Genomic DNA, 27,868 nt, shown 5'->3' on the forward strand with positions numbered 1-27,868 from the left:
AATGAAAAGAAGTTGGAAAGGCTGTCACAATGTGATTTTAGATTTTTTTGGTTTGATTGTTTGGCAGCAGGAGGCGATAGTGCAGCAAACAAAGAACGAGTAGCCGAGACGGAGAGCCAAGTAAAACACACGAAGAAGAAAAAGATGCAGGAAATGACGAACGTGGCGGAAGTTATCGCGGGTAAAACAACAACGTGCCAAATTTGTGCTAAATTCACTGTTGACGCAGGCACATGAAAAAGTTTGTCTGTGCACACTTATTTTGAAAACGCTGTTGCACGAGGAAGACTGTGCAGGTAAGAACAATATTTAACTTCGAGTTGACAACATTTTTCGGTTTAACTTGCTTGTTCTGCTTCGTTCGCATCATGCGAGTTAAAGACATTTAACAGACGGCGCAAGTGTTACAGTATCAGCCTGATTTAAAATAAGAGATGTGAGTGAATAGTAGCCTGGAATATATATATATATATATATATATATATATATATATATATAAGTGTGGTATGTGTTTGTTTGACGACAAAGGGCAAGCTCAAATCGTGGCAGCGGCAGCTAGTAGAGGCACTTCCTGTTGCAAGCTCAGCTGCCACGACTGGCAGCTGAGCTTGCAACAGGAAGTGACTGCCACTGTATGTGGCAGCTGCCACTAGCATCTTGTGGCAGCTGCCACTCTTTCGGGCTGATTCCGCCGTAGTTTAGCCTTTATTTGTCGTTATTTGACATTATGTGACAATACATTAAGATTTGAGCCAGCTCCTACTGTTGACGAGGACCGTGTGTTTCTGTTTTTAGCATGGCTGTGCCTTTTGTGCAAGACTGGGACCTTGTTCAGACACTGGGAGAAGGAGCCTATGGAGAGTATGAATCCTCTTTTATCAGAATCAGAAATAATAATTGTATCATTATATAGAAACAATATTAAGCTCCTCTTCATCTGCAAATGATCTAAGACAACTCATTTTATTTTATTCACACCCATGTCTTGTCTATAAGTGAAATACGTTTGTTCCTTGCACAGAGCTTTTTACGCACATTTAAGTCAGAAAACTATTAGAATGATTCCAACAATAACACAGTTAAGCTTGTGGCCTTGCTTATGTGATGCTCCTGCTAGCTACTTACCCAGTTAATACAAGAATAGCTTTTTATGTCTCGTATGCAGTAAAACATTTTGTGACTTTCCCATGTTTGACATCTTAAAAACCCCTCACCGGACTTCCCCTCTCTCATGCTCTGATCCATCTCTTTGTGTGTGTCCATGGTTACAGAGTGAGGCTGCTGGTGAACAGACAGACCGAGGAGGCGGTTGCAGTGAAGGTGATCGATACATCTCAGGCTAAAGAGTGTGCGGAAAATGTCAAGAAGGAGATCTGCGTGCATAAAGTAGGTCGTTCACCTTTCGTAAAGTTAGTAAGACTACAATGTGAAAGGTACACAGAGCTATTAATTGGCTTTAACGGCTCATCAGAGTAGCTGAAACAAAAGGGATTTGCTAGTAGAAGACATTACATTAAACTGATTGTAAGAATTTAAACTGGTGCTTAATTTTGCAATTAATTAAACCATTTTGTAATATTACAGATGTATATGTGTACGTGTTATATGCATATATTGCTCAGCTATAAGCTATTTAAACTGTTAATTTGTACGTTATAATTAGTATGTGCACTAAGTGAGGTTTGCTACTGTTCTGGTAGATGCTCAACCACCCCAACATCGTCCGTTTTTTTGGCCATCGGAAGGAAGGTACGACGATGTATCTCTTCCTGGACTACTGCACCGGAGGAGAGCTGTTCGACCGAATCGGTGAGTCGGACGACCGCGGGCGGCAAACATAGAGCTGCTTTCTTTGAGGGTGTAGTTTTTATAGTTAAAATATTCGATTAAAGTAATCGTTTTTATTAACAAAGGACTACTATATGAGAAAGGAATCATGATATAGCAACACTTTTTAATTAAATTCCAGCCAACAGCAAATTCTTCAGTTAATTAGTGTTTTTATTCTTTGATAAATACAATTTAAAGTAAACTGGACAGCTGTGTGGAAGCTAGTCCTCATATTTTATATTTGGATGACACTTAATCAAGTTATTTAAACGTCTTCTTTCTTTTTATTTTAGAGCCTGATGTGGGGATGGCGGAGAGAGAAGCTCACAGACTTTTCCAGCAGCTAATAGCGGCGGTGGTGAGTGAAGCAAATCTGCGTGTTGACGTGACCGTCGGCACCCGTTTCTGCTGTTATTAAATTCTCAGGTGCACTTTTACAGGAATACCTCCACGGTGCTGGAATCACCCACAGAGACATAAAGCCAGAGAACATTTTGCTGGATGACAAAGGTGAGGAAATACAATGCGTATCGAGGTGTAGAATGAATAACCGTGGTTTGCATTCATAGTAACCATCATCTGCTGTTGTCTTTTACCTTTCAGATAACCTGAAGCTGACAGATTTTGGCCTGGCCACCATGTTTCGTTTCAGAGGACGAGAGCGTCGTCTGAGTCGTCTCTGTGGGACTCTTCCGTACGTGGCTCCAGAGCTTCTCGGCCAAACGGAGTACAAAGCTCAGCCTGCAGATATCTGGGCTTGTGGGATTGTCCTCACTGCCATGCTGGCTGGAGGTACGCTCACAAAGTGCATGTTTACAGGGCGATCGTACCAACTTCTGTCGTCCAATACAACACAATAGCCTCTTTATTGTGAAGGTCCTGATTTTACATTGTTGCTGAGACTTTCACAGGTGTTTATTCAACTCATTTCCAAAGCTGTAGTGTGTGCTCGTGTAGGGCATTGCATTGCATTATACAGTGTATTACATACTGTGTGTGTACTTTACACTGTAACTATGTAAAATGTTCTATTACCTCCACAGAAGATCTTTATAAATCCAGAACTTGCCAGACAATAATCACGTTTTGAAGTTGTCTTCAGTGTTGAAGTGATTAAGTGGTAGTTGTCTGCACGTTGCAAACAAGAACTGCAAATGGTTAATTAATTGTTCTGTAAGTCGTGTCAAATGACCAAAATGAAAACAAGTATAGGCTAAAAAATGGGGCTTAAGTTGAAGCCCAAATTATTGTACGTTCAGGTTTTCTTTAGAGGTGAATATGTAAATCGTACACCTGAAAATGTTGATAGTTTCACAAGTGATCTGAGCGCTCTACATCTGGTAAAAATACAACGGATGCTCATGCAACTGTCCTGCAGTAGATGTGTGGAGACATTTCGTCACTGTCTTTGTGTTGCCTCTTTTTCAGAGTTGCCGTGGGATCAGCCGACTGAGAGCTGTCAAGAGTATTCAGACTGGCTTCAAAAGAAAACGTACTTAGCTCCTTGGAAGAAAATACAACCAATGCCTCTTAGTAAGTCCCAAATTATACCTAAATAATTAAGTTTAAATGCTACATTTTTGATTTTGTCTTGGGATTACAAAATCCCTTAATATTAACTGAGCTTTATTTAATTCAAATTTAATTTCTCTCTTCAGGTTTGTTGTCCAAATTACTGCTGGCCGGGCCAGATGCACGCATCTCAATCGCAGACATACAGAAAGACCGCTGGTTTACTCAAGGCAAGTTTAAAAATAATCAACATGATACAATCAATTTAGGTGTAATATTCACAGGACTGATGTCTGTCTGTGTATCTCTGCAGGTGTAAAGCAACCGCCTCCAGGCTCAGGACGAAACAAACTTCTTCGGTCAGACGTGGGACTCTCATCCCGCACCAACAGGTCAGAGCGTTGTGTCTTTCTTGTGTCAACTCAAATGTGTATTTGCTTTTGTTCCTGTAATCTTAAGACCACCTTCCTCCCTCCGCAGTGATGACAGGATGCAGTTTTCCAGCTCTCAGCCCGATTTCGCGGCAGGTGGCTGGGAAGCCATGTTGATCATCGGCCAAAGCGAGGGCCAAGTCAGCTTCTCTCAGCCAACCAAGCCGGAGCACATGCTGCTAGGCAGTCAGCTACTGGGCACCCCGGGAGCCAGTCAGGTAATCTGCATACTCGGTGCTGCATTGAATAGTAATTTCTTTATATGATATGTATCTCACAAAGTGTGTTTTGTTTTTGTCCTGTTTTTCTACACGAATCACATTTCTGTTTAATGAAATCCTGCTTTATGATGCTGCTTCAATGCAAACTTCTTCCTTCTGTGTGCAGTCGCAGTGGCAGAGATTAGTGCGGAGGATGACTCGTTTCTTCACCACTGTGAATGCTGACGTCTCCTTATCTGCCCTGAAAGACGCCTGTGACGGCCTGTCACTCTGCTTCAAACTCACCTGCACCAAACAGGTACAGATCATTGCAGCAAGTAGACATGATTCAAAACTTTACAGAAGATAAATACTTTCTTTGAGAGATGAGACCTGCACCACACAGCCAGGCTACCAGTTGCAGCACGCACACACACACGCACACACACACACACGCACACACACAGCCTCTTCCAGCTGCAATAGACCATAATGCACGACAGTCTAATGAGCCTCCCTTTGCCTTTTAGGTGACGGTGAGCACACTGGACAAACGCAATAACAAACTCATCTTCAAAGTCCACTTGCTAGAGATGAACCGGAGAGTGCTGCTGGACTTCAGACTGTCTAAGGTGAGATTTAGATTTAAAAGATATATCTAGTTTTTCTGACATCAACAATATATTACTAGATTAAAGCTGAGACAAAAGTGGTATTACCACTCAAACTGAGACACTGAAGTGTGCTACTGAACCACAAAATAATAATAAAGGAAAAGGTGAAGATGCAGAAAATTTTTTTGTGAGAGAGCGCAGCAGGGTTTTTGGAAATGTTACCAACAAAACAACTGCAGTGCAGCAATATACCAAGATATTATAACTCCCTCATAATCTGGTATAAATATGCATTTTTCCTTTAAAAAAATCCGTAGAAATATATTTATATTTAAAATTAAGCTGAATCAAGTGACAAACTGCAAGTGAAAATAACTTCACAAAAAGGTATTTTCAGAAATGGATCAGTATTGAGAATAGATAACATGCCAATGGACATCATCTTTTTGTCAGCAGGAAGGAAATATACTTTATAAAATGCTTTATTTTTGATGAGTCACCATAACTGTCCAATCGACGATTCACCTGTTAGTCCGTATGACCTCATGATCGCACCTCTTGGTTCATATCTTTTAGTTTTAGTTTGAAATCAAAATGTACCAGAACTCAAAGACGGTAAATGTTTATTTGTCCCCTTTGGTCCAAAACCAAGTGAACTAAACTAATCTTGTGTTTCCAGGGTGACGGCCTAGAGTTCAAGCGTCTCTTTGTGAAAATAAAACAGAAGCTCGGAGACATCATCAGCACTCAGAAGATTTTACCCCCCGTCCTATGAGCAAGCCTCCACATAGACATGCACACTGCTGCCGACGATGGAGGAAGAAGCTGTAGATATTTAGCTGTTCTACTGATATTTTAAATGTTTCTTGCTGTTCTATTCAACCATGTGTGTGTGTAGAGTCTTGTTTTCTTGCACTTCTATTCTTGTGAGAACCGGTTAAGTGTTTGTTGCCAGGAGGGAGGACGTCTTTAAAAACTTGGGTTAAAGCCTCACTTCCTGAAGGAGTTGGTCATTTGGTTCAGTGTTTAGTGGTTCACACACAGAGATAGAAGTGTTTGTGCGTGTGATTTGTTCTGATTATGTTTAACGTGATACAGTCCAAAGTCTTGAATAAATTATTTAAAATAAACACATTGTATGCTCCATTTTTTCTGATAAAGGATGCATATAATGAGGATGAACACTAACTCAAAGAATAGTATTTTAGGATTGTATTTGAGGTGAGCCCAAAGCAAATATGTAAAAGCATTTTTGTATGAAATAGTTAGACAAGGAAACAGCAGGTGCTGTTCAAGTGCTAAAGAAAACACTGTTGGCTGAGCAGTATACATGTCATTTAATGTAGAAATCAATGGATCAAAGTTTTGAAGTGAAAGATATATGTGAGGAGAGTTTTACAGTTATTGAACTTCAGTTGAGGTCTAAGTCACAGGCTACATGCTGTAACAAACTGTCTCCAAAACTATTAATTCCAGGTTAAATTACAATCAAATAAATCCGTGATGTGTATATATAACTAGTCTATGATCCTGTAGCGTTGACGGTGATGGTGACGCTGACGGGCTCATTGTCGTCTCCAGGGGGAGGGGCCTGGCTGGTGGTGGCACTCAGGGGTGAGGTGGTGAGGGGGGATGCTGCCCGGGGTAAAGCCAAGGTTGGAACTGGAAAAGAGGAACATAACGTTCAGCATCAGGACAGGTAAGTATTTTAACAAGTATTTTTTTAATTAACATTGATGGCCATCAAAGTCGAGATGCATTCCAAATCTCATATTTTTTATTTTAGTACATTCTGCAGCTGCCCTTACAAAGTGCGTACTATTACATGCAGTATGCATTCAATTGGGATAAAGTACTTCGTCATAACATTGCACCTTGAATGTTGGCCCTTTTGGTCATCTATAAGCTGTAGCCAACATATCATGGGCAGACAGTGTGTTTGTGGTATTAAGCGTCTTCATGGAGTCAAAAAACATAAAAATGCCGTTTAATTTCAGATGCACTTTAAGTTTTACAAAACAAGACCAAGTTTAAATACACCAAAAAGCAGCGTGGTAGCCTATTGGGTGTGCATGAATATGTGTGTGACGTGGGTTCATCTTACTTGGACCGGATGATCCACTGATGTCCTCTATTCCTCCGTCCAACCCGCCCACCACTTCATCCTCTGGAAAGTTGATGTTTTCCCTCGACTGGCTGTGCTGCCTGGACACACCAGAAGAAGAAAAAGTTTTAACAGCATCTCTGTACTGTCTGCCGACATGATAACAAACTGCACTTGTTTATTATATACAGACAGTAAACAGATACTCACAAACCAAACAGCAGGTCATGTAGTTCTGGGAGAAGAAACACAACATTAATGCAACTTAATGGGACAATGGCTTTAATATTGAAGTCATTAGGACTGTGCATGGGACTCACGGGGATTGTTGTTGCGGTTGCGGATTATGTACACGAGCAGCAGCGCTGTGAGGAAGGCTGCAATGAGCATCCCGCCTATAGCTGCTCCAATCACAGCAGGGTACACGTTGTTGCTTGGTTCCGCTGCAACACATCACAGTTACACATTGCAAAATGGTACACCTCTGAGAAGACACAGACAGTTTCGGCACTTGATACGTGTCTCACATTGTTTTTTCATCATGTTTCAGCTCCCTGTAGCGGTTCTCAACCCATGTCAGCTGACTTCTTGTACAGTGAAATTAACCAACCATCTTCACTGAAAGTGTTTGGTTGGAAAAATATAATTACTGAGCGTAGTTGTGGATTAACTGAAGCACTGACAGTACAGGGGTTGAAAACCACTGGTTTATCCTTCCCTGACACCTGACCTACAAGCCTTTCTACACCCTAAACAATCACCTGGCTCGGTTAAAGCAGTAAAATCCTGCTTTAAATTATACTATTAACACAAAGACTTTACAATAAGAAGCACACAGGGTCAGTTAAAGCAAAGGTGCGGAGCAAGGAGGTAAACAGGAAGCGAGTGAAAGGTGTGAAGCTGTGAGGTGTGTGTAAATGTATGTGTTGTTTGTGTCTGAGTGTTTCACCTAAGTGGATACCAACAACAAAAGAGAAACAAAAATGTTAGACAGTCATCGTAACAGCCGTCACAACAAGACATCAGCATCAACTATGTTTGAACAATCACCGAACTCACCTGTCACCTTTTTAAAATGTCACATTATTATTTGCTTCTCCTGCCTTTGCCCGTTTTTTTTTAAATCATTTGTTTGTAAATCAGCCCTAAGTTTTCTACCAAAAGTCCCATATCTGATCACACTTTCCACACTCCATTCACTCACTATACCTGGAGTCTTTGCTGCAGAAGGATGTCCGATGGTGCGGTGGTTGACAGGTGTGATGCGGAACTGGTACGTAACGGTCGGTGTCAGTTTCCCTACTATGTGAATCCTGACTTCTGGGTCCTGGATGATGTTGGAGTACCAGACTGGTGGACCGATCCTCTCCTCCGCGGCCTCCTTTGAACCGTTGTTGCTGCCTCTCATTCCTGGTCGCTCTGATACCCAAATGTGCTGCAGGATGAAACCTGTCCAACCTCCTCCTTCTTCGTTCTCTACCTGCCACTCCAGCTCCACCTCGTTACGCTGTCGACTGTTGTACATCAAGCTGACCAGGGTTGCATTGGGCGGTATCGGGTGCCCTGATAAAGAGACAAAACACAACCTGTAAATTAGTGTGTGATGTATACCCCTGTATAACAACAACTTGATGTTTAGAGTTTGGTTTTGTATGCAGGGCTCACTGTTTTCTATTGTTTACTGTGTTTATGCTAAGCTAAGCTAACTGTCTGCTGGCTGTAGCTTCATATTTCCTGAACATACATGAGTGTGGTATCAATCTTCTCGTCTAACTCTCAGCAAGAAGGCAACCTATGTTTCACAAAATGTCAAACTATTCCTTTAAAAATAGGGGAAAAAAACAACTTACTCTTAATCACTAAAGTGACATTGATTTCAGTTATTCCCACTGCGTTGGAAGTGTAGCACTTGTACTCGCCGCTGTCTTGAGTCTCATCCGTGTCTCTCACGGTCAGATTGGCCCATGCAGATGTTTGCAGCAGTGCGTACTTCGAGGTGTCTCGGATGCCCACACCCTGATTGTTAAACCAGGTTATTTCACTGACGGGAAGGTAGTTGGCTCTCAGGTTGCAGGTGAGCTGAACATCGCTCCCCTCGTATACAGACACAACTCTGCGCTGCGTCAGCAATACAGGAGCCTCTACAGGTGACAATGTACACATGAATTAATTAACAAATCTTAAAAAATCATATCTGCTGTTTTCCTCTAAAGTGTGTCTGATAATGTGCACTGACCCAGTGTGAGCCTGCAGGTTTTGGTTTGGACCAGAAGTGGATGCCTAGCATTGCAGGTGTAGGGTTTCCCGTTGCGGGCAGTGCCGTATCGAAGGATTAGGATGTTGGAGTTTTCTTCCCCGCCTTTGCCCTGGCCACCCGGGCCCTCCCACCACACCAAGGCTTTCGGGGCCCCCCCATCCCAGGAGCAGGACAGCATCAGATACTGTTTAGTGTTAGTCACATAGGCAAAACACACCGGCTCTGCAGGGGGAATATCTGGTGGAGGGGAAGAGGTTTAAGTGAGATGTGGACAATGAGCATAGAAAACTTCTTGTGTTCCAATTCTTACATGTGCGCGTGCTGCACTCTGTTGATTGTTTGAGCGCCAGGTGGGAGCCCATGCAAGTAAACGAGCTGCTGTTGGAAGTCAGGTCTTCAGGCGGCAGCAAGATGGCGATGTTGGTCAGTGGATATGTTTGCTGCACTGTGTCAGCCCCGTCTTGTCCCACTTGGGTCAAGGGTCCGGTCCAGTGGAGGGAGGGGGAGGGTAATCCACCGGGCCAGGAGCAGAGCAGTCTCAGAGAGGTGTGATTCAGAGCCGGCTCCACAGAACAGGAGGGGGAGCCATCGGGCGGGTCTGCGGGGATAAGATACAGCGTAACGAGGCAGTGATGTGCACAAAGGGGTTTTACGCAAGGCCATCGGGGCCAGAGGAGGTGCCCATGGGGCTACAGTAGAAAACATGCTTTTTATTTTATTTTATTATTTTACATACAACCATCTCTTGTGACACAGATGAATGTCAAGTCAGCCCTGCAAAGCCTGTTTTCTCTAATGTGAAATGTGTATAAAAAAGAAATGCATTCTATCTCTCTTGGGCGATGCGTAGGTAAGACACATCAACTGATTATCTAGCAGAGATGCAAAAGATAACAGGAGAGCAGAATGACAAGCATCGGTCCTCTAGCCAACGCTTGTCATGGCTGTGACATCACAGCGTGGTACCTGCCAGAGAGTCCCATCAACTTCCCAGACGGCCCGAACAGGAGAATAGGTCTGCAGCACTTCCACACTCTGCTGTGTGTGTGTGTGTTGGTGTGTAACTGAATGTGTATATGCATGTTCATTTGCATTTGGGTCTGGAGGTTGAAATATGAGCGATAATGCAATAAATGGAGTATGGGTGATTAAAACAGAGGAAGGAAAGGCAGTTTTTGCACAACACTGAAAACAGGAGAGGTTCAGTTAAAAGTGAAATGATCAGGGAGTTGTGTTTCAGTAGGAGATTCAGTGTTCATGAAGATAAAGATCAAAGGCGGTTCAGACCCTGGATTCGTGTTTTCTTAGTCTTGTGCTATAAATGTCAAATCTGAATGATCATCTCGTCTCGTTTACACTCGTTACCATTTGCAGCACCAAGACAGAAGAACACAAGCTAGGACTGAGTGGAGAGGTTCACAGAGGAGCGGGAGGACTTATGGCACGGTCCGAGGTCAGAGGTCACACTCACAGTAGACAGTCAGGCTGATGGTTTTTTTGGAGCGGGTGTTGAGGTAGGTGTTCTGCGCCAAGCAGGCGTAGTCACCAGTGTGCATGCGGAGGATCTTGGTGATGGTTAACTGCGGCCCGGTGTAGACCTGGGAGTTGTTGTAGAACCAGACGTACTGACTGGCCGGGTTGGACTGGGCTTGACACAGTAAAGAAACGGTCTCTCTCTCCAGGGCTGAATATCCCCGCTCTGTTATGCTGTACGGAGTCACGTCTATCCGAGGGATGTCTGGGCCAACTGAGGAAAAAGGACATGAGGCGGAGTTAAAAGCAGTTTTAGAATTACAAGCCAAAGCAGAAACAACACGTCTTTCAAATGCCAAGAGAACCGAAGAGAAAGAAAATGAAATAAATGGATGTTTGAAGCAGACAAACGCTGACCTATGACTAAAACATGAAACAGTGTGAGTAATGATTTGTCAAAGTTATCATTCAACACATGTTACATGGTGACATTTCCTGTGTGTGACACATAGCCTACTGAAGATGCGTGTCCTCGCAATTTATTGATTACTCACATCAAATGCCAAAGAAAAGAAAGAAAGAAAGAAACAGCTGTCGTGGTTTTAATCGGCATTTGAGGGATTTTAAATTTGACAAAAACCATATTCTACCCTAAAAATACTCACAGATGGTGTCCAGCCATAACCGGTTGGAGCTCTCGCTGTTGACGGCGTTGCTGACCACACAGCGGTACCAGCCGGTCTGGTTGCGGTTGATGTTGGTCACGTTGATAACACTGGTGTTGCCCTGTGCAAAGGCGGAAATGTTGCCGGTGCGCGTCTCATGCTGCCACACATACTGGATCGGTCCAGTCCCATCTTCCAGATTGCAGCGCATCCACATTGTAGATCCCTCCACTGGAGACACATCACTCATCAGGAGGTAAGGCTTACTGACGGGAACTGCATTCAAGACAAAGTCACAGATGTAGGAATCTACACTGTCTAAGACCCCCCCCCCCCCCCTAGCTACGCCCCTGCCTAAAGGTAAGTGTTTCAGAAGTCTTACCTCGGACAGTGAGGTACACGTAGTAGTAGAAGACCTTGGGCTCCTGTTCTATGTCATAGAAGGCCTGACAGGTGAACAGGCCGTGTGCAGCCACAGGCAGTTTCTCGATGCTCACAGCTGCACTGTTCGAGATGACCGTGAGCTGTCCGAGCGTCTCGGCCAGCTGCTGGATCCTCTGTCCTTTCCCCAAATTATACACCACAGCCTTTATAGCATCAGTTCCGGGTTTGGTGAAGCTCCATATGTACATGTCTGGCAAGGTGGTGCCGCACTCCAGGATCACCGCTTTGCCCACCACCCCATACACACTGGTGTCCCGGTACACAACCTCCCAGTTGGGATTGACCTTCACCCCTTGGAAAAGGGAGAGGATACACAGAGAAGCACACGAGCGTGCGTGTGAAGGAAAATGAGATGGTGGTGTCGAGTGCCCTGCTAGTGTTCAGTTTCAGGATTGATTACACTGTAAGTTTCAGGCACGCTGTAATAGTTTAATAAGTGATTACAAAACAGATAACCAGATAAGTCAAATTACATTTTTCCATTTCATTTATAAACCGTCTTTTGCTTCTTTAGCTGTTGTCTTTGTCTGTTACCTCCAAAATGACTTTCAGTGCAGCAAACTTTGTTCCACACAAAACTCTTTACACGAGCAAAAAAAATAATAATTATCTTATTATAGCCTGACTGATGAATGACCAGGCTGATGTGTCCATTAATATTAGCTAATGGCAGACATATATCGGTGTCAGTGAACTTGCAGTACAGCAATGCCAAATATATATAAAATTTCAAAACATTATTGTCACTATATGTATGGGTTTCAACTGTAAATATCATGGTCACAAATCTAAGTGATCCTTATCAAACCATTTTGTTTACATTTTATTTGCATTTATAAAAAAGAAAATTGCTGATTGTTATAAAACTACAGTCTCAAATATTGATGTCAACTTCAAAAATCAAGTATGTCGTGCTGTACTTCAAATCTTAGATTTGAACAACAGAATTAAAACAGAAAGTCGATAAATGATAAAGATTTTTTGCCCAGCAGCTCTCTTCATTTGTATAGAATCATCATTTAAGTGACGTGATATGGAAAACCAATTTTTAACTGCAACTGTATGAATCCAAAGGCAATCCTTACCCAGTGTCGTAGAGGTGACCCGGCTGGTAGCTAGAAACAGAAAGGCCAGCCCTAGCAGTTGGGCCACCATGGTATCATGATGATCCTGAGTCCAACAACCTCTTTACGAAAAAAAAAGAAAACGAGGAAAGGCAAAGCTTGTGAGATCACAAAAACTGGCCTTTATCAGCTTCCCTCAGAGGCCCGGGGTCGCATCTTGTCCTCTCTCCGATACAGAAGTTTCTTGGAGAACCCAGTTGCATGCACTGACTTCATTAGACTGAGAGTAGGAAGGGACGGAGGCTCACTAAACTGATTTGGGCTCAATTATTCATGTTTTTTTTCCTTTCTCTCTATCCCTCTATCCTTCTTTCTTTCTCCTGCAGGGTTAGAATAACACGGTGATACTGAGCTCATCTATTATAGACGCATGGGTGGACAGGTTAGCCTTACACACACATGCACATGCACATGCACACACCTGCACATGAACATTCCTCCACAAAGGCCTTTCATGTTTATCTGTGGTGTTGTGTTACAAAAGTGGGGATACTGATGAATGGTTCATGCAGATATAAATAGTCATGTTTATTGCCAGCATTACAGTGAATGCACACAAAAAAGGCATTAAAAAGAGGTTTATATCATCTAACATTGTCTTTTGCCCTTTGTTTCTGTAAGGACAACAACATTTTAAAGGTTACACAAACAAAAAAAGATTATATTTCCTTCTGTCTCATGTCATCTTGAGCAAGTTGTAAAATGAAAGGCTCCAGATTTTAATTTAAGCGGTCATGTGAGGACCAGAGAGCAGAGTAAACGCTACTGATGGGATAAATAGATTTAGAAATCTGGCATCTCTCAGCGATGGTCTGTTTTTCCTCATAGCAACATGCTATGACCACAACACTCTGCAGACCAACATTTAAAGATGGAAAGTCGTTGTTAATAACATGATGATCCTGCACACACACACAATCAGGAACAATTATTCTTATTCTGTGTTTGACGCGTTTATAAAAGAGGAAAAAAGAGGAGGTGGAACTGCTAAGTGGAGCCACGAGTATGTAATGTGAGACCTGTGTCATGAATGAATGAAGGACAGAGATCAATTTTCTTCACTTGGCAGAGCCTGAAATGGAGCAGATGTTGGAATAGAAAGATGCAGTCAAAGGTATTTCTCTTCAGATGTTTATCAAATTAGAATGCAGAAGTAAGTCCCTTTTATCCGGATTGTATTTAAATTAAAACCATAATAGCATTATAGCAAACGTCATATTCATGTTTTTTTCTTGTCTTTGTATTCTAAAATACTATATTCATCAAGTAAAATGTCAACAGTTAACAGATATGCATGTATATACTGTTTGTTGAAGAGCGCTAATGTAAATCTGTTGGTTTCTTCCAAAAAAAAGGCAGGCTGTTTGTGAAAGCAAGACATAACCAGTAACTTTCCTGCCCACCATGAGGCGGCCTCATCCCTCTGGTAATGATCCAACACTCCCCAAGGGTGTGAATATGAAGCTCACTGTGCCATGAAAAGATGCTGCTGAAGAGAAAACGATGTAAAAAAAAAAAAGAAGCTCGGGCATACTGAGCTGGCAGCTGAAGCTAGAGCTAAACATCAAGGCTGGAAAGTCTGTGAGTGCCCCATGAGAGCTGGACACTGTGGATATGTACCAAACTGTTTGCTCTGGGAGTTGGGGATTCATTGTGTGAGATTTCATCAGCACACAAATGCAGCATTAGACACAAAGGGCAGCCTGGGACTCTGACAGAAACTATAAATGATTCCAGTTTCGTAACACACCAAAAACATATGCTTTGTCTTGCTTTAAGCTAGTAGGGTGTGAAAATGACAATGCTGGAGGACTTTATTTGAAACCTGCAGTAACTGATTAGTTTGGCAACAGACATAAGCTGACAACAGCACTGACATATTATCTCCTTATAAAGTCGATATGGCAAACTTGCAATCATCTATAGTCGCTTATGTATGCTATGCAGCAGTTACAGAGCAACTTTAGCATGTATTTGGAGTCCTGTTTGTTTCCACCTGATGAAGTTAAAGGTACTCTATACACGATAATAGCATTATTACAGCAACAAACCACTATTTGCTAAGATATCGAGGAGTTATGTCTGAGCAGAGAATGAAGTCTGTATATTGCAACTTCAAATCTAATATTTGTTCTCCTTTGTTTTAGTCTCCACCAACTCCTGAGGGAATGAAATATCTGGCTCTTACTGCTAATTGTCCCTCTATGTGAACAGCTAGTCACTAACTATGTCTGTTTGGTGCTGAGCAGGTAATATATATTTGGATTTTAGAGCAGTTTTGCTGTGAGACTGAACCAAACAGTAAATGCATGGGCCTTAAAAGCTAAACAATGAGCTGAAAGAATCTGAAACGCTTCATAAATCGGAGGGTAACTGCAGTCAGGTGGTATTTCTCTGTCGGTCAACAGTGACGAAGGTCATGTGATCCATTGTTGATTTCAAAATATTGATTTTTAAAGTTCTCTGAAGCTTCAATACTGACTTTTATCCTTTGGGAAACAGTAGCCAAACATAAAAAACCTTCCATTATGTGTTCTATCTGTGTAACTTGTATTACTTTCGATCACCTTGCGCAACCAAATGTGTATTAAAAAGTAAACTGCAACAGTTTCTGTCTTATCAGTTTGTTTGCGCTTCATTTAAGCTGTAACCATGAGAAGTCAAATGAGAAGTAGGATGATCCAGGCTGCATCGCTTCAGGCAGCGTACAGTGATGGTTATTAAAATCCATGAAACAGCAGTTGAACTGTGTGGTGTGACCCAATGAGTAGGTCAGGGAGTAGCAGATTATATGTAATAGAATTACAGTTTTTTGCTTGCAAACAAAATGTTAACTATAATCCTGAATAATTAATGCAACAATGCTGAGAGTCTCCAGTCATACTAGCAGCTCTTAACTGCTAACGTTAGCATGCTGACATACTTGCAGTGACGATGCTAACATTTAGCACAGAGGTCTCAAACTCATTTTCACTCCGGGCCACATCAGCATCATGGTCGCCCACAAAGGGCCGGTTGTAAATGTAACTACTCGTAACATATTGTTAAATAAGTCTCTGCATTTGATTATTGTTTATTCAAGTGTTAAAATATTGTATATACAAATATATTTAAGCACATTTCTGTTATAACTTAAATCCTTTTAATTTAGGGTTAAGAAACCCACATTCTTCTATCAAAGATCAAACTATTAAAGAAAATATCAAAGACAAATATGAAACACAAGTTATTACACTAACTTTGTTCAAAGCTTAAAATCCTTTCAAGGGTGCGTTTGCAAAACACATGCGAGCAAAACACGTTTAAAGTAGTCTTCAATGTACTTGCATACATTTACATGTCAAATATACAGTAACCAGCAAAAGAGCTGCTTCTATGACTGTTTAAGTATCTCATCATTTTGACTTTCTATTTCATAATTTGTACTTTCTATTGTAGTTATGACTTTCTATCTCATAATTTCGACGATGGGGATATTTTTATTATCAAGTCCAACTTTAAAAAAAGAAAAAAAGAAAAAAAAAAAGTAAAACTTTTTTTTTTTTTGCTGGCGGATTCGCGGGCCACATAAAATGACGTGGCGGGCCGGATTCGGCCCGCGGACCGGGAGTTTGAGACCCCTGATTTAGCAGGTAGGCCTATAATGTTAAACATATTCACCACTTTGGTTAAATGTGCATAAGCATGCTAACATTTGCTAATTGGCACAAGATAAATGAAAACGGTCCATGGAAACCCATCAAATGCCTCTGATGAAATGACCAACAGCATTACTCTAAAACATTTCTGAGGAAGAAATGTCCAGTCGACAGTTATAATTGTTCGTGAATGTTTCATAGAGAACATCTTTATGCGGACCCTAAGAAAACAAATGCTCTTTTAGAGTAAAGAAAGAGAAGAAGGGTTGTATTGTTTTGTAGTTTTAAATCACTGTTGATGCAAGTTTACTTGATCATTTTTATTGAAATGCTAAAAAATGCAAGGCTCATCCAACAACCAGTGTCAATGAATACTAAAATCCACAAATACCACAAATAAAAACATCAATTTCAACAAAATGTCTTTAGTAAATAAAAATGTTTTTTGATTTGTATCTTTTACCAGAAAAACATAAACGATACAAAAATACAAGCACAGCAAAAGTATTAACAGGAGGTAAAACCAAAAGGTGAGTTCTGCTGTACCTCAGGAAAAAGGTTTTTCAGTGTGTACGACGCAGGAGAAAGAATTGGTATTCGAGAGAAAGTAGGAAATTATACAGTTTTTTGTTTGGTTTCTTTCTTACAAAACGATACAATAGAGGATTAAATAAAGGCTCAACCACATCAGACATCAAGAGATAATCTTATCCATTTAGTTTGGAGTATTTTCCAATCAAATGTAATACATCCATGCAATATCCTTTTTTCCGATGACAGTCAAATAATATTAAACTTGACCTCCATCGATCCTAAACATCTGAAACATGGTTCACAATGTTCCCTTTTCAAAGAACAGATAACACAAAAAGACCAGCCAAATGAGAAAATGTTTAAAAAAAATTGGACTTCATTCCAAGTTCAACAACAAAAGCGGAATTTGTCCTTTGACCTCCGGAGCCGTCCAGGGTTCACCTCATGTTCCCAGCCTCCTCTTAGGAAACAGTTTTTAGTTGGTCGTTTCATCTGAAATCGCTTGGGATGTTTGAGTTTGTTTCAAAAGTGTTGGTTCAGACGTACTGCTCTTTGGGAAAAGTGTACGCCGCCACTCCCGGGGGAGGAGAAGACAGACCTGGTACCGAGGGGTATTTAAAGATGGCAGTGGTGTGTAGAGGAGGAGACAAGGTGGTTTTTGGCGTGTTGGTGCCGCTGCTGGTTGCAGTGGTTGGTAGTGAGGAGTGGTGGGGTTGTTTGGGCAGAAATGAGAGCTGAGGCTTGATGGGAGGGGAGTAGGGATCTGGGTAGTCCTCCTTGTTGCAGGCCAGTCTGTAGCTCACATAGTCTGCCGTGTTTGGAAGCTCTTCATAAAACCGACCTGAGTGCTGCGGAGAAATGAGAGACACACATTCAAGATGTATAAGATGTATTAATATTACCAAACATAGTAGGACACAACACTAGATATATACGAACCGTATTCACAAAGGATCTTCAGAGCTTAGGAGCTGTTCACAAAGCTGCTAAAACTAACTTTAATTAAGGAACATAGAGAGGGGTGGTCAGTCTGGTTTCTATGGATGACATCATGTTTTTGTGAGTGGACTCACTATGTCCACAGTGATTGTTTGACAGGTGACCGATCTGCGTCAGTGAATGTGAAATGAAATATTCATCAATACACAGGACCGTGAGGAACAAATTAAATACAATTTAGATGGAAAGATACTGTTGTTTTCCTGTTGAAGAGTAGCATTATGTTTTATTATCATCAGTTATCAATGACTGCACTGAGGCCTAGACCGCCTCAGCCAGCCAGTAGTAGCATTCATTATTTATTTATTAGTTATTACACAACATTGCAATTTAGTGTGGATCTGCCAAAGAAAAATACCCACCTCAATTTTACAAGATGTGAGGAGGATAAATTATTCACTTTGTCACACTGGTAACTCTTTGAAAATGTGATAATTTAAGTACAAACAAAACCAATAGATTACCTGGATATCATCTGCTGGTCTTTTCCTTATCGGCTGCGACGGTTTTCTGGACGGAGAGTCATTTCTGATCAAAGAGAATAAAAGTCAGACGATGAGGATGTAACAGAGGATGCAAAGCCTGTTGTGACGATGGAGATAAAACGGACTGTTTACGTACGAGGAGTTGCCTTTTCTACTTCTTATTTTGAGCACCAGGACGGTGATAGTAATGCCCATGAGAACTCCAGCAGCCAGTAATAAGGCGATTACGCTGATGACATCACCAGTTGCGATCTGCGGTAGAGGCTTTTCTACAGAGAAAACACACGCGGGATTTCAAACAAACACATTCCTTGTTTACAGTAGCTTTGCGGGTACAGACTGCAGGTAAACATACCTATAATGTTGACCTCCAGAGAGCCCGACCGTGTCCCGATGCTGTTGGTTGCATCACACACATAGGTGCCCTGCATGTCATACGTGACCGGCCCTTTAAGGGTCAGGACGTTGTCTCGGATGTCAGCATTGCTTGGTATGGAGCCATTAATCCTGCAGAACATACAGAAAATAAAGCTCAAGTTCAGAATCAAGAAGTTCACACAAGTAGTGAAACATTTGGTGCATGTATATAACTTTTTGTACTCTTTGTGTGTGCAGGAAGCCAACCATATCACAGATGTCTAGGAGTTTACTGCAAACAATTCAGTGATAGAGGCAAAACACAAATACAATTTGAAGTTAAAACAAACAATGGCAAGCAGGTGTGTTGTTTGCTGGTTTATTTGTATGGGGCATTGTATGGGCAAAGAAACACAAAGTAGATTCTTGCTTAAGAAATAGCAAACAAAAGTTGCTGGAAAGGACAAACTCCTATTATATATTTTCTTGTCCTTAAATTTGAGTGAAACACAAAGTTGTACTCACAGTCTCCACTGATACAGAGAGACGGCTGGGTTGGCATCAGCTTGGCAGCTCAGCTGGACGTTCTCTCGGTTCAGGTACCAGTTTCCATCAAACCCATCCACTGAAACATCTGGCTCATCTGGTACCAACATATACGAATAACAGAGTGTTAGTATTTTACATATCAAGTTATAGGCCTCATTCACCAACCGTTTTTTGGAAGAAATGTCTTCTTAAAATCTACTGAGTGCACATTTGAGTGCTGACATGTTTGTGCAAAATAATTGGTTCTTTACATTTAGATTTTTTTATGTCGACTCATCATTGTGAACCCGAATTCATCAAGCATAGGATTGTTCGCGGTCGTTCTGGTATTTACTTCCTTCAGAAGTACCTCCACTTCTGAACTATTGTAGTTTTTCTTTTACATTTGTAGTCCGGTGTTCCACCCTCTTTAAGACTTTTGTTTCAACTGGCATGTGCTTTCAATTTACGAGGACGATGGGATCCTTCATCATAAGAACACAGGTACAAACAATGTTTGCGAACATGTCATGAATCTGACTTTTCTTCTGACTTTTTTCAAGAACAAATTAAAGAAAAAAGCCAATTGTTTTGTGTGAAAAAAAAAGACTTACACTGAATGTCGAGGGTGACACTGTCAGTGAAGACCTCCTCGTTGTAGGAGGTGACGCAGGTGAGCGTCTCCTTGTGTGTTTCTCTGCTGGGCACCGAAACATAGTCACTCTGAACAGTGAACGTCCCGTCTGAGTTCCTGTACTCTCGAGTGGTCACTTCTCCTGGCACCCTCGTCTCCCATCTAGGACACAGAGATACATCGATGTAGGCTGCTTTGTAGTGGGGTTTAAACAGCTAAGGCAGCTTAGTACGCATGCTGTAGTAAAACTCCATAAAGGGAGGGTGAATTCAAGAGAGAAAAGACTTCTTCCACTAAAGCACACACACGCACCTGATGGTACCGGCTGGTTTTCCGTTGGCAGAGACGCAGGTGGCCACCGGTGTTTTCAGATTGGATGAACGAGCCACCAGCGTCGGTGTGGACAGACTCATCTGAGTTGTTGGCCGAACTGGGGGAATGAAAATAAAAAACAAACATTTATGTTTTCTGAGCATGATGGCAGCATAATGTTTAACTCACAACAGCTGTACGAGGTGGTGACAGTTAAAAGCTTTCACTTTGATTCTACAGTAAAAATGAACAGCAGTCAACAACCCCTCCGCGAAACATTTTAAAAAATCCATTTGCACACACAATTTTAGTATAAGGTCAAGTATAAAGTCATGACAATCACAACATTTAGGCAATTTTAAAAGTGTGAAAGTGTATTCTTGACCTGAGAAACAGCAGTTGTTTGATAAAAAAAATAAATCCTGAAGTAGCTCCTTAAATTAAAACATTACTAAAGTGATGAAGTGTCATTCAAAACATTAAATGAGATACTTAGACATTTTTGGAAATAAGCTTATTTGCTATATTTGCCGAGAGTTAAATGAGAAGGACTCAGTTCATTTAATTGGCACTCTGAAAAAAATATCTTCAAAAAACTGCCAACAAGCATGAAAAAACTATTTTCTCCAAACTAAAACTCACAAATGAAAACGTTATTTCTTGAATGTTAAGTCAACTGTAATGGCACGTTTAACGTCCTCCGTCATTTGTGAGAAGGACAACCCCCCTGTATTTTACTTCAGAATCACATAACCAACAAACCCGTCTTACCGTAGACAGTCAGGTTTACAGTGTTTTCTCGGTTCCCTGCGGGGAACGTGGTGTATTCACAGATGTAAGTGCACTCGTCGGAGAGGCGGAGCGAGGAGAAGGTGATGGTGGTGTCTTCCAGAGTCGGAGTTCGCCGCTTCACTGCTACATTCTTGAAGGTGACACGGCCCCTGTATGGCGGGGCCACGGACACACCCAGGGAGGGATTGGCGATTGCCACGTTCTGCTTACTGCCGTTCACCAGCTTCTGCCATGTTACCTTGAGAAAGAAGAATGGATGAATTGGAAGAAGTGCATGATGAGGGAAGTGTGTCTGATATGAACCACAGACATCTGGAACTGTTCGTGGTCTTAGCCAATTAACTACATTGCATATTGCATATGAACATTTATTTTAAGGGCCATTTTCAAAGACAAACCACTTTCTTTTATCTGACCACACAGATGAATATCAAACTTGCGTTTGTCATTGTGAAGCAGTAATGCAGTTCAGAAAAGGGACTCTTCCTTATTTTAATGCCTCACTGAAATTATAATTACTTCCTCGACAGCTAGAAATCATTGGAAATCAAACCAAGTAGTAATAAATATTGTTAATTGGCTAAAACAGGCAAAACTGCTGGAATTGATTATAAAATTGATTCTAGAAGAAAAACTTTCTTTCATGTGACTCATCTGATGCTTTTGAATGTGGTCTCTGTTCAGAGAGACGGTCAGATTTGTATTTAAGATGAAGGCACAACATGTTTATATGCACTGAAATAGGCTGTACATTATTTAAGTCACATTTAGGGGGCTTCGGGTTTGGGTTGCTGAATACCTGAGAGATTTTGACAGGCGGGAAGCTGTTGATGAACCGACAGCGGAGATCCACCTTTGAGCCGACATACCCCCACCTCCCATCATCCATTTCAACAGTCTGCCCATTTATTCCTGAAGGAGAAACACAAGAGGTAAAGACATTCAAAAATGCTTTCACTCATGCTGGGTAGACGCTCGTCGCACAAACAAACACACACGCAAATACACGCATGTTGGCAGCATCAGACATGCGTGGTCTAAGACACTGTTCATAGTCAGCACAGCATGTTGAGCTGATAGAGCGAGGTGAGCTGTCAAAAGTGATCGATTTCAGCAGCGTGAGAGGTGAATTGAGGTCAAAGGTCGTGGATTAGAGTGAGGTATAACTAAGCACGATTTGTTTGGCTACTGTTCACTGACTTACTGATCCCCTTCAACAAATCCACAGCATGTACACCCACTTGTTCAACGTGCATGAGTCACATGTGTTTCCTCGTGTAAACTGTAAGTAACATTGTGTTTAATCCGATAGCTTCATGAAGAATACATGTACTGTTATTCATGGTGCAGGATGAAGAGCAGTGATGGTACATTGAACCAAACAACTCAGAAAAATGGCTGCTCTCATTCTCATACATCTATGATTAAACACCCCCACACCCACAGGCACACAGAAACCTTTCATTCTAAATGTCCATCATTGTATCTCAATCACTAGCCATCTTTCATTAAAATATCAAACATTTTACAGTCAACATGTCTTTGTCATTGCTCACTTTTTTTTATCACGAAACACTTTTAAATTGACAAACGTCATATTTATTTCGTGGCACAATTCAAACGGGGTAAAACACACGTGTGCTTATCGTCGTTGACGACTGTACGTATTTTTTCCAAAATAATGTCCTATGAAGAACATCGAATGGAAGGTACTTCACCTGTCTATAACAAACGCACACATTACCTTCACAAACAAGATGATCATGTGACTTTTTTTTGCCTCCCAAGATATATTTAGCATCTTATTGGAGTCACGCAACAGGGAATGAAAGACAATGGGTCGCAAATATACAAACAATGACACAATAAATGTCATGATTGAAACAGCCATTTCTGACGTTACTGTAAAGTACTATGGCGAGAGCTCAGTCAGCTGGTCACTTTTAACCGGACTGGAAATGTTACTACATGAACACAGAGCTGGATTAGACAGTGTGAGTGTAACCCTATACCCAGCGGTAATTTTTACATTTGAAATATTGTATTTTTAAAGAAGCAGATACATCGAGGCACTACAGTTCACGGTTCATCATGTAATCCAATTATTTCCATGTTGTCAATGGAGGGATATTGTGATCGGCCCATCAAAGTTCTCGTCTCTTTCACAGAGGCAGTAGATCAAAAACATCCAGTATTCAAGAAAGAATTTCAAATTCAACTGATGGAAGGCTTTATTATGACATTTATTCTAAATTGTTTTTTTAAACACAACATGCACAGATTTGCGGAGAAAAGGCAGAGCATGTCAGTGCCATCACCTGAAAGACGAAAACACGAAAACAAAGCCTCAACTCGATTAAGATGATTAAAAAATGTATTAATTCTCCACTTTAATAGATTAGTTTAGGCTCGTCTTATAATGTGAATCTGTACAAAAAGCATTTTATATGCAAAATCGTCTTTGGTAAACTCAACATTTGTGCAAGTTGTATGCATGCAAACATGCACGCTAAAGCTTAGAAGTACAGATAAACCTCTCAGGACCCATCTGCGCTGCTGACATCATTCATCAAAAAGATGACGTCACATGATGTGAAGTACAATCTGAGCCTCGTTTTTTCTTTTTTATGAATACGTTTAATAGTTTTGTATCAGAGCTGGGGTTCACTTTTATAAATCAGTGTGTGTGTTTGTGTGGGTCGTTGGGAGGGTAGAAGGCCAGCAGTGTGAGTAGATTACAGCATTTAGGATATTTAAGTGCATCGGCATCATCGTCCATTCGCTGCGATACATATGGACAGCTCACGATTACAAAATGTTTTTGTGGAAATAATTTTCGTTCCTGATAAATATGTTTATTTATGTCTTGCCTTTGAGAAAGACCTTTCTTAACCTTCTCATCTGTATTACATCGTCATACATTGTCATTTAAAAGATGTTTTTCTAATAATAACGAAATGTTTCATAGGAGTCTGTTGTTAATGTATGATTCTGACTTTGCCACAATACTTCATAAATACTTAATGTGAATCAAGTTCAATTTTTGAATTGAACTGAGAGAAGATTTGCTGTTTCGAGGATGTGTCTGTGAGCCGTTTATTAAAGTAGGAATCTGCAACATTCTCAATTTTACATTACAGTCTTTTTTTTGCAATTTGTTTGCAATTTGCTGATTAGCAATCTTTCAAACTGCCGTTACTAAAACAAGAGATGGATGAAATGTATTAGGATATCTATGAAAGGAATAGTTTCACATTTTGGTAAAAATTCTGAAAAGACGTATGAACGGTATATTTGAAGTTACAGACAGCGTCTGTTAGCTTAGTTTAGCACAGAGACTGGAATCAGCCTGTCTCAGTCCAACATTAACAAAACCTGCATGTTATCATTAGATTGTCTTGAGATTGGTATTAACGGCCCATCCTCCACCTTCTATCCACAGACAATACGAGGAAACATAAAAGCATGCTCAGTAAACACAGATAAACCACAAGTCAGTCCGTAATTTCTACCAGTACCGTTTTGTATCAGGTTGGAAAAACTCCTTTCACTTGTGTCTGATTTGTCTTAATCGTATATTTAATACACAAACACACACATACATGTATCCCACTGAGAGTCCCCCCTACAGAGCTCATGGTCCTGAGCTGATTAAAGGGCTTCAGGTGAGAAGAGAACACACATGGAGCGAACCTCTCTGACACAAAGACACACACCCTTTCACATCTCGTTGGTCCCACATCTCTCCCACCTTCCTCTTTTCCGCTGTGTCCATTGCCATTCTTCTATTGTTTAGACGATGGGAAATGACCTCAGCCCTCAAGACAATAAACTATAAACAGCAGCACACTGGCAAGAGATGACCATGGGAACGTATAGCAAAACAATAGCATTGTTGTTTCACACCATACAAAAACAGCAAGAGCATCACAACGTGGTGCTGGGCTTTTTGTTCATATCCTGAGTGGACATCCTCCATCTTTCTTCATCATTCTCATGACATGACGAGCCATTTTAACCTTTTCTTGTATGTGTGAGAGTTCAACAGAGAGACAGTGGATGGTGAGTTTACAGATGCACCTATAAAAAAAGATATGATAATTGTTTTATTTAACTTCTATTTAAGCAGGAAAGCGTTGTGGCCACTGATACATATATAGATAAAAGAGTTTACCCTGTAAACTACCTAAATGGCACCTTAACAACTCTGAATGAAACTAAAACTAATGCCAACATGCTTCTACTGACAATGCTAACATGCTGATGTTAAGTAAGCAAACTACGTTCACTGTAGTTTGCTCATTAGCACTCACACCTGAGGCTGATGGGAAAGTTGTTAGTTTGCAGGCTTTTAGTCAAAATTATCCCTTAATTAGCAGCCACAGACTTTAGACTGATTTAAGGCTTTTTAAACATATTCTTCAGCCAAACACGGAAATTTAAATCTGAAATTATTTAAGAATATCAAAGTACCAACCAAGCACCTGTTGCTGCTGCATCTGTTTTGGGACATGAGAGGAGAATAAAAACCCGAGAGAGAGAGAGAGGCGATGGAGAGAAATAAACAAAATAAACAAAATGTCTGTGGATGAAGATCAACTGATTGAGAGACAATAAAGGGAGCAGAGAGACTTTAAATGGGCTAAATCTGGAGAGGGGGGGTGCACAAAGAAGAGTCAAACAAAAGAGGAAGAGTACAGAAGGGCTATGTGCTTGTGCTGGATTATTTTTGTGGAATAGTGTCTGTGTGTTCCAGCTGCAGACAGTGGATTATCCAAAGATTCATGAGGATGCCTGTCTGTCAGTCTCACTGTTTTTTTTGCAGTGGAAGACTGCAAATTTATATGTGGAAACATGTCACTGATTGCCTGCGACAGCACTCGCATCTACCTGCTGGGGCACTCACTGACAGACTCTGAGTCTGCACCAGCCAGGAGAAGACGGACACGCCACAGCGGCACTCAGACGGCTGGGACTTGGCAGCGATCATGTTGTTATACCCTTCCTGCTCCCTGTGTAGCTCTAATCCACTGCTCTGTCCTTCAACATGGCAATCCCACACATGGCATGGCCTCACACTCAGAAATAACACATACACACATGTATGCTCACCAGCAAATCACTGCTCAACTTTAGCACAGGCGGGGGGGGGGGGGGGGGGGGGGTTTACAACTGACTGAGTGAAAATAGCAATCACAGCAGATGTCACAGCCGCTAAACACATCCGTATGCTGCCACAATCGCTTTTGTCATGACGTAATATGTATACCATCACCCCACTTTTATTACACAGACACAAGTCTGATGGTGCATGCGTGCCCCCCCCCCCCCACCCCTGCTTAGTGTGATTACACAGCTACACCTGTTGCAATGAGGCAAGAGTTACAGTCATTCAAACACAGACACGCACACATAACACTGTAAGATGAGGGGATGCCATCTGCAGGGGCGGCCACATCTTAGTGTGATTACGCCAGTGCACCTGCTGAAGGCGAGTTTACTTTGACAACTGTGTAGGACTCACTGAAAAATGCAAGAGCCTGCTTTGACTTCTGCACTGATTGGGAGTAAAAGTCATATAGTTTCAGAGATTCAATAATTTGGGTATGAACGCTCCTCAAACTAGAACACTGAACTAAGCAAAATGGGTTGTGAGATGCTGACATGGAAATGAATGAACCTCCTGTACAGTATAATGAAAAAATGTACTTAACTTTAAAAATCACGAAAAAATCATCAGGCACCTTATATGGGGTTTATAAATTGTAGCTAATAGCTTTTAGGTGTTATTCATCAATCATTCATTTATACTTCAGATCAGTTGTTATGATAAGATCTTGAGTTATAAAGTTACAGACATCATAACTTGGCAACACAAAGGTTTTTGTTATTAATGGTGTGCAAGAGATTTATTAAACAACAGTAAATTATTGTTAATTGATGTGAATCATTAATTAATTCATCAATTACAACACACATACACCATTTATTAAGAGTTGCTAATCAGAAAGTGGCGACCTTGTTACTTCAGCCAACTGTACTTAAATGAAAAAGGTATGAATACTTGTGTATTGTGCAATGTATGTAACACTAATGTAAAATGGACATAAGATACCATTAACACTGTATATTCATATAATAAAAAATATTTTATCAAAATAAAAGCCTAAATCTAAATAATACAATATAACTGCCATGCCAGGTTACAGAGGGTTGTGAAGCAACCACCAATTTAAACTACAACAATTATGTTTTTATAACTATTATGCTCTGACTTCTACTATTAATTGATCGATCTCTTCGCTGAGTGTAACGTCAACTCCTTCTTTGTGATTGGTTGAGATTGGATGCAGATACATCAATCATGTCTTTTCACCTGGATTCACACATCACATCACAATCATTTAACAGGTGTTGAGAAAAGCAGAGCAGCCTACCTGGAATAACACAAGTCGTTATCAGGAATACCCAAAATCCAGTGCTGTCCATGCCCAGACCACCGTTGCCAGCTTCTCGCTGTGGTTAAATTCCCAATGTGCACTTGTTTTACGCCTCCTGCCTCCCGGACTGAGCGCACGGCAGCAGGTTCGGCTTCAGGTCTGTCTGTCAGGAGTCCAGTCAGGTCTCCATGTATGCGACAAGCACACGCTCCTCTAATTCACAAACAAATATCTCTCAAACCTAAGTCCACACACCCAGTGTCACTTTTTCTTTCTCACACTCTAATGCCGACTTCCCTAATGAAGCAGCAGTCTGTCTGGCTGAAGCTCCGCGGGGATAACAGCAGCTTAACGCGGGCAGATTATTTCGGAGATAGCCTTCCCCCAGTCCCGACCGACAGCTATCCTTCACTGTGTGAGGGCTGAGTTGCGCAAACCGCCGGCCGTGTAGTGTGCATGGAGGAGGGTGGGGAGGCGCATTTAGTCTATTTAAAA

The 27,868-nt window shown here is 41.2% G+C and overlaps 3 protein-coding genes across 4 annotated transcripts; 1 reads left to right on the plus strand and 2 right to left on the minus strand.

Moving 5' to 3' along the window:
* The first annotated feature begins 159 nt into the window (after nucleotides 1–159).
* Nucleotides 160–5,696, plus strand: chek1 (checkpoint kinase 1). Of its 2 annotated transcripts, XM_079283218.1 has the most exons (14): nucleotides 160–296; nucleotides 796–861; nucleotides 1,272–1,386; nucleotides 1,701–1,809; nucleotides 2,124–2,188; nucleotides 2,271–2,340; nucleotides 2,434–2,622; nucleotides 3,259–3,363; nucleotides 3,489–3,572; nucleotides 3,656–3,734; nucleotides 3,823–3,991; nucleotides 4,161–4,292; nucleotides 4,504–4,605; nucleotides 5,267–5,696. In XM_079283218.1, the coding sequence occupies exons 2-14, from the start codon at nucleotides 797–799 to the stop codon at nucleotides 5,360–5,362; spliced, it is 1,380 nt and encodes a 459-aa protein (XP_079139344.1). In that variant the 5' UTR covers nucleotides 160–296; nucleotide 796; the 3' UTR covers nucleotides 5,363–5,696. The 2 variants fall into 2 exon arrangements, with proteins under 2 accessions (XP_079139344.1, XP_079139345.1); XM_079283219.1 differs by lacking the exon at nucleotides 796–861 and having other exon boundaries at nucleotides 191–296.
* Nucleotides 5,697–6,109: 413 nt separating this feature from the next.
* Nucleotides 6,110–11,733, minus strand: vsig10l2 (V-set and immunoglobulin domain containing 10 like 2; the record flags this gene model as incomplete). The annotated part of the gene is made up of 11 exons (XM_079283848.1): nucleotides 11,469–11,733; nucleotides 11,087–11,362; nucleotides 10,420–10,695; nucleotides 9,259–9,546; nucleotides 8,928–9,185; nucleotides 8,542–8,832; nucleotides 7,901–8,254; nucleotides 7,012–7,134; nucleotides 6,902–6,926; nucleotides 6,692–6,792; nucleotides 6,110–6,249 (listed from the first exon to the last, which is right to left on the minus strand). Exons 1-11 carry the CDS (start codon nucleotides 11,716–11,718, stop codon nucleotides 6,110–6,112), a joined length of 2,382 nt encoding a protein of 793 aa, XP_079139974.1. The 5' UTR covers nucleotides 11,719–11,733.
* Nucleotides 11,734–17,362: 5,629 nt separating this feature from the next.
* Nucleotides 17,363–27,422, minus strand: nectin1a (nectin cell adhesion molecule 1a; the record flags this gene model as incomplete). The annotated part of the gene is made up of 10 exons (XM_079284091.1): nucleotides 17,363–17,674; nucleotides 18,290–18,353; nucleotides 18,447–18,579; nucleotides 18,666–18,817; nucleotides 19,193–19,310; nucleotides 19,810–19,991; nucleotides 20,142–20,259; nucleotides 20,913–21,171; nucleotides 21,733–21,845; nucleotides 27,371–27,422. 10 exons carry the CDS (start codon nucleotides 27,420–27,422, stop codon nucleotides 17,363–17,365), a joined length of 1,503 nt encoding a protein of 500 aa, XP_079140217.1.
* Between the last annotated feature and the right edge of the window lie 446 nt (nucleotides 27,423–27,868).

The sequence above is a fragment of the Melanostigma gelatinosum genome, assembly GCF_949748355.1.
Source record: "Melanostigma gelatinosum genome assembly, chromosome: 14".
In the NCBI taxonomy this organism is placed as follows: Eukaryota; Metazoa; Chordata; class Actinopteri; order Perciformes; family Zoarcidae; genus Melanostigma; species Melanostigma gelatinosum.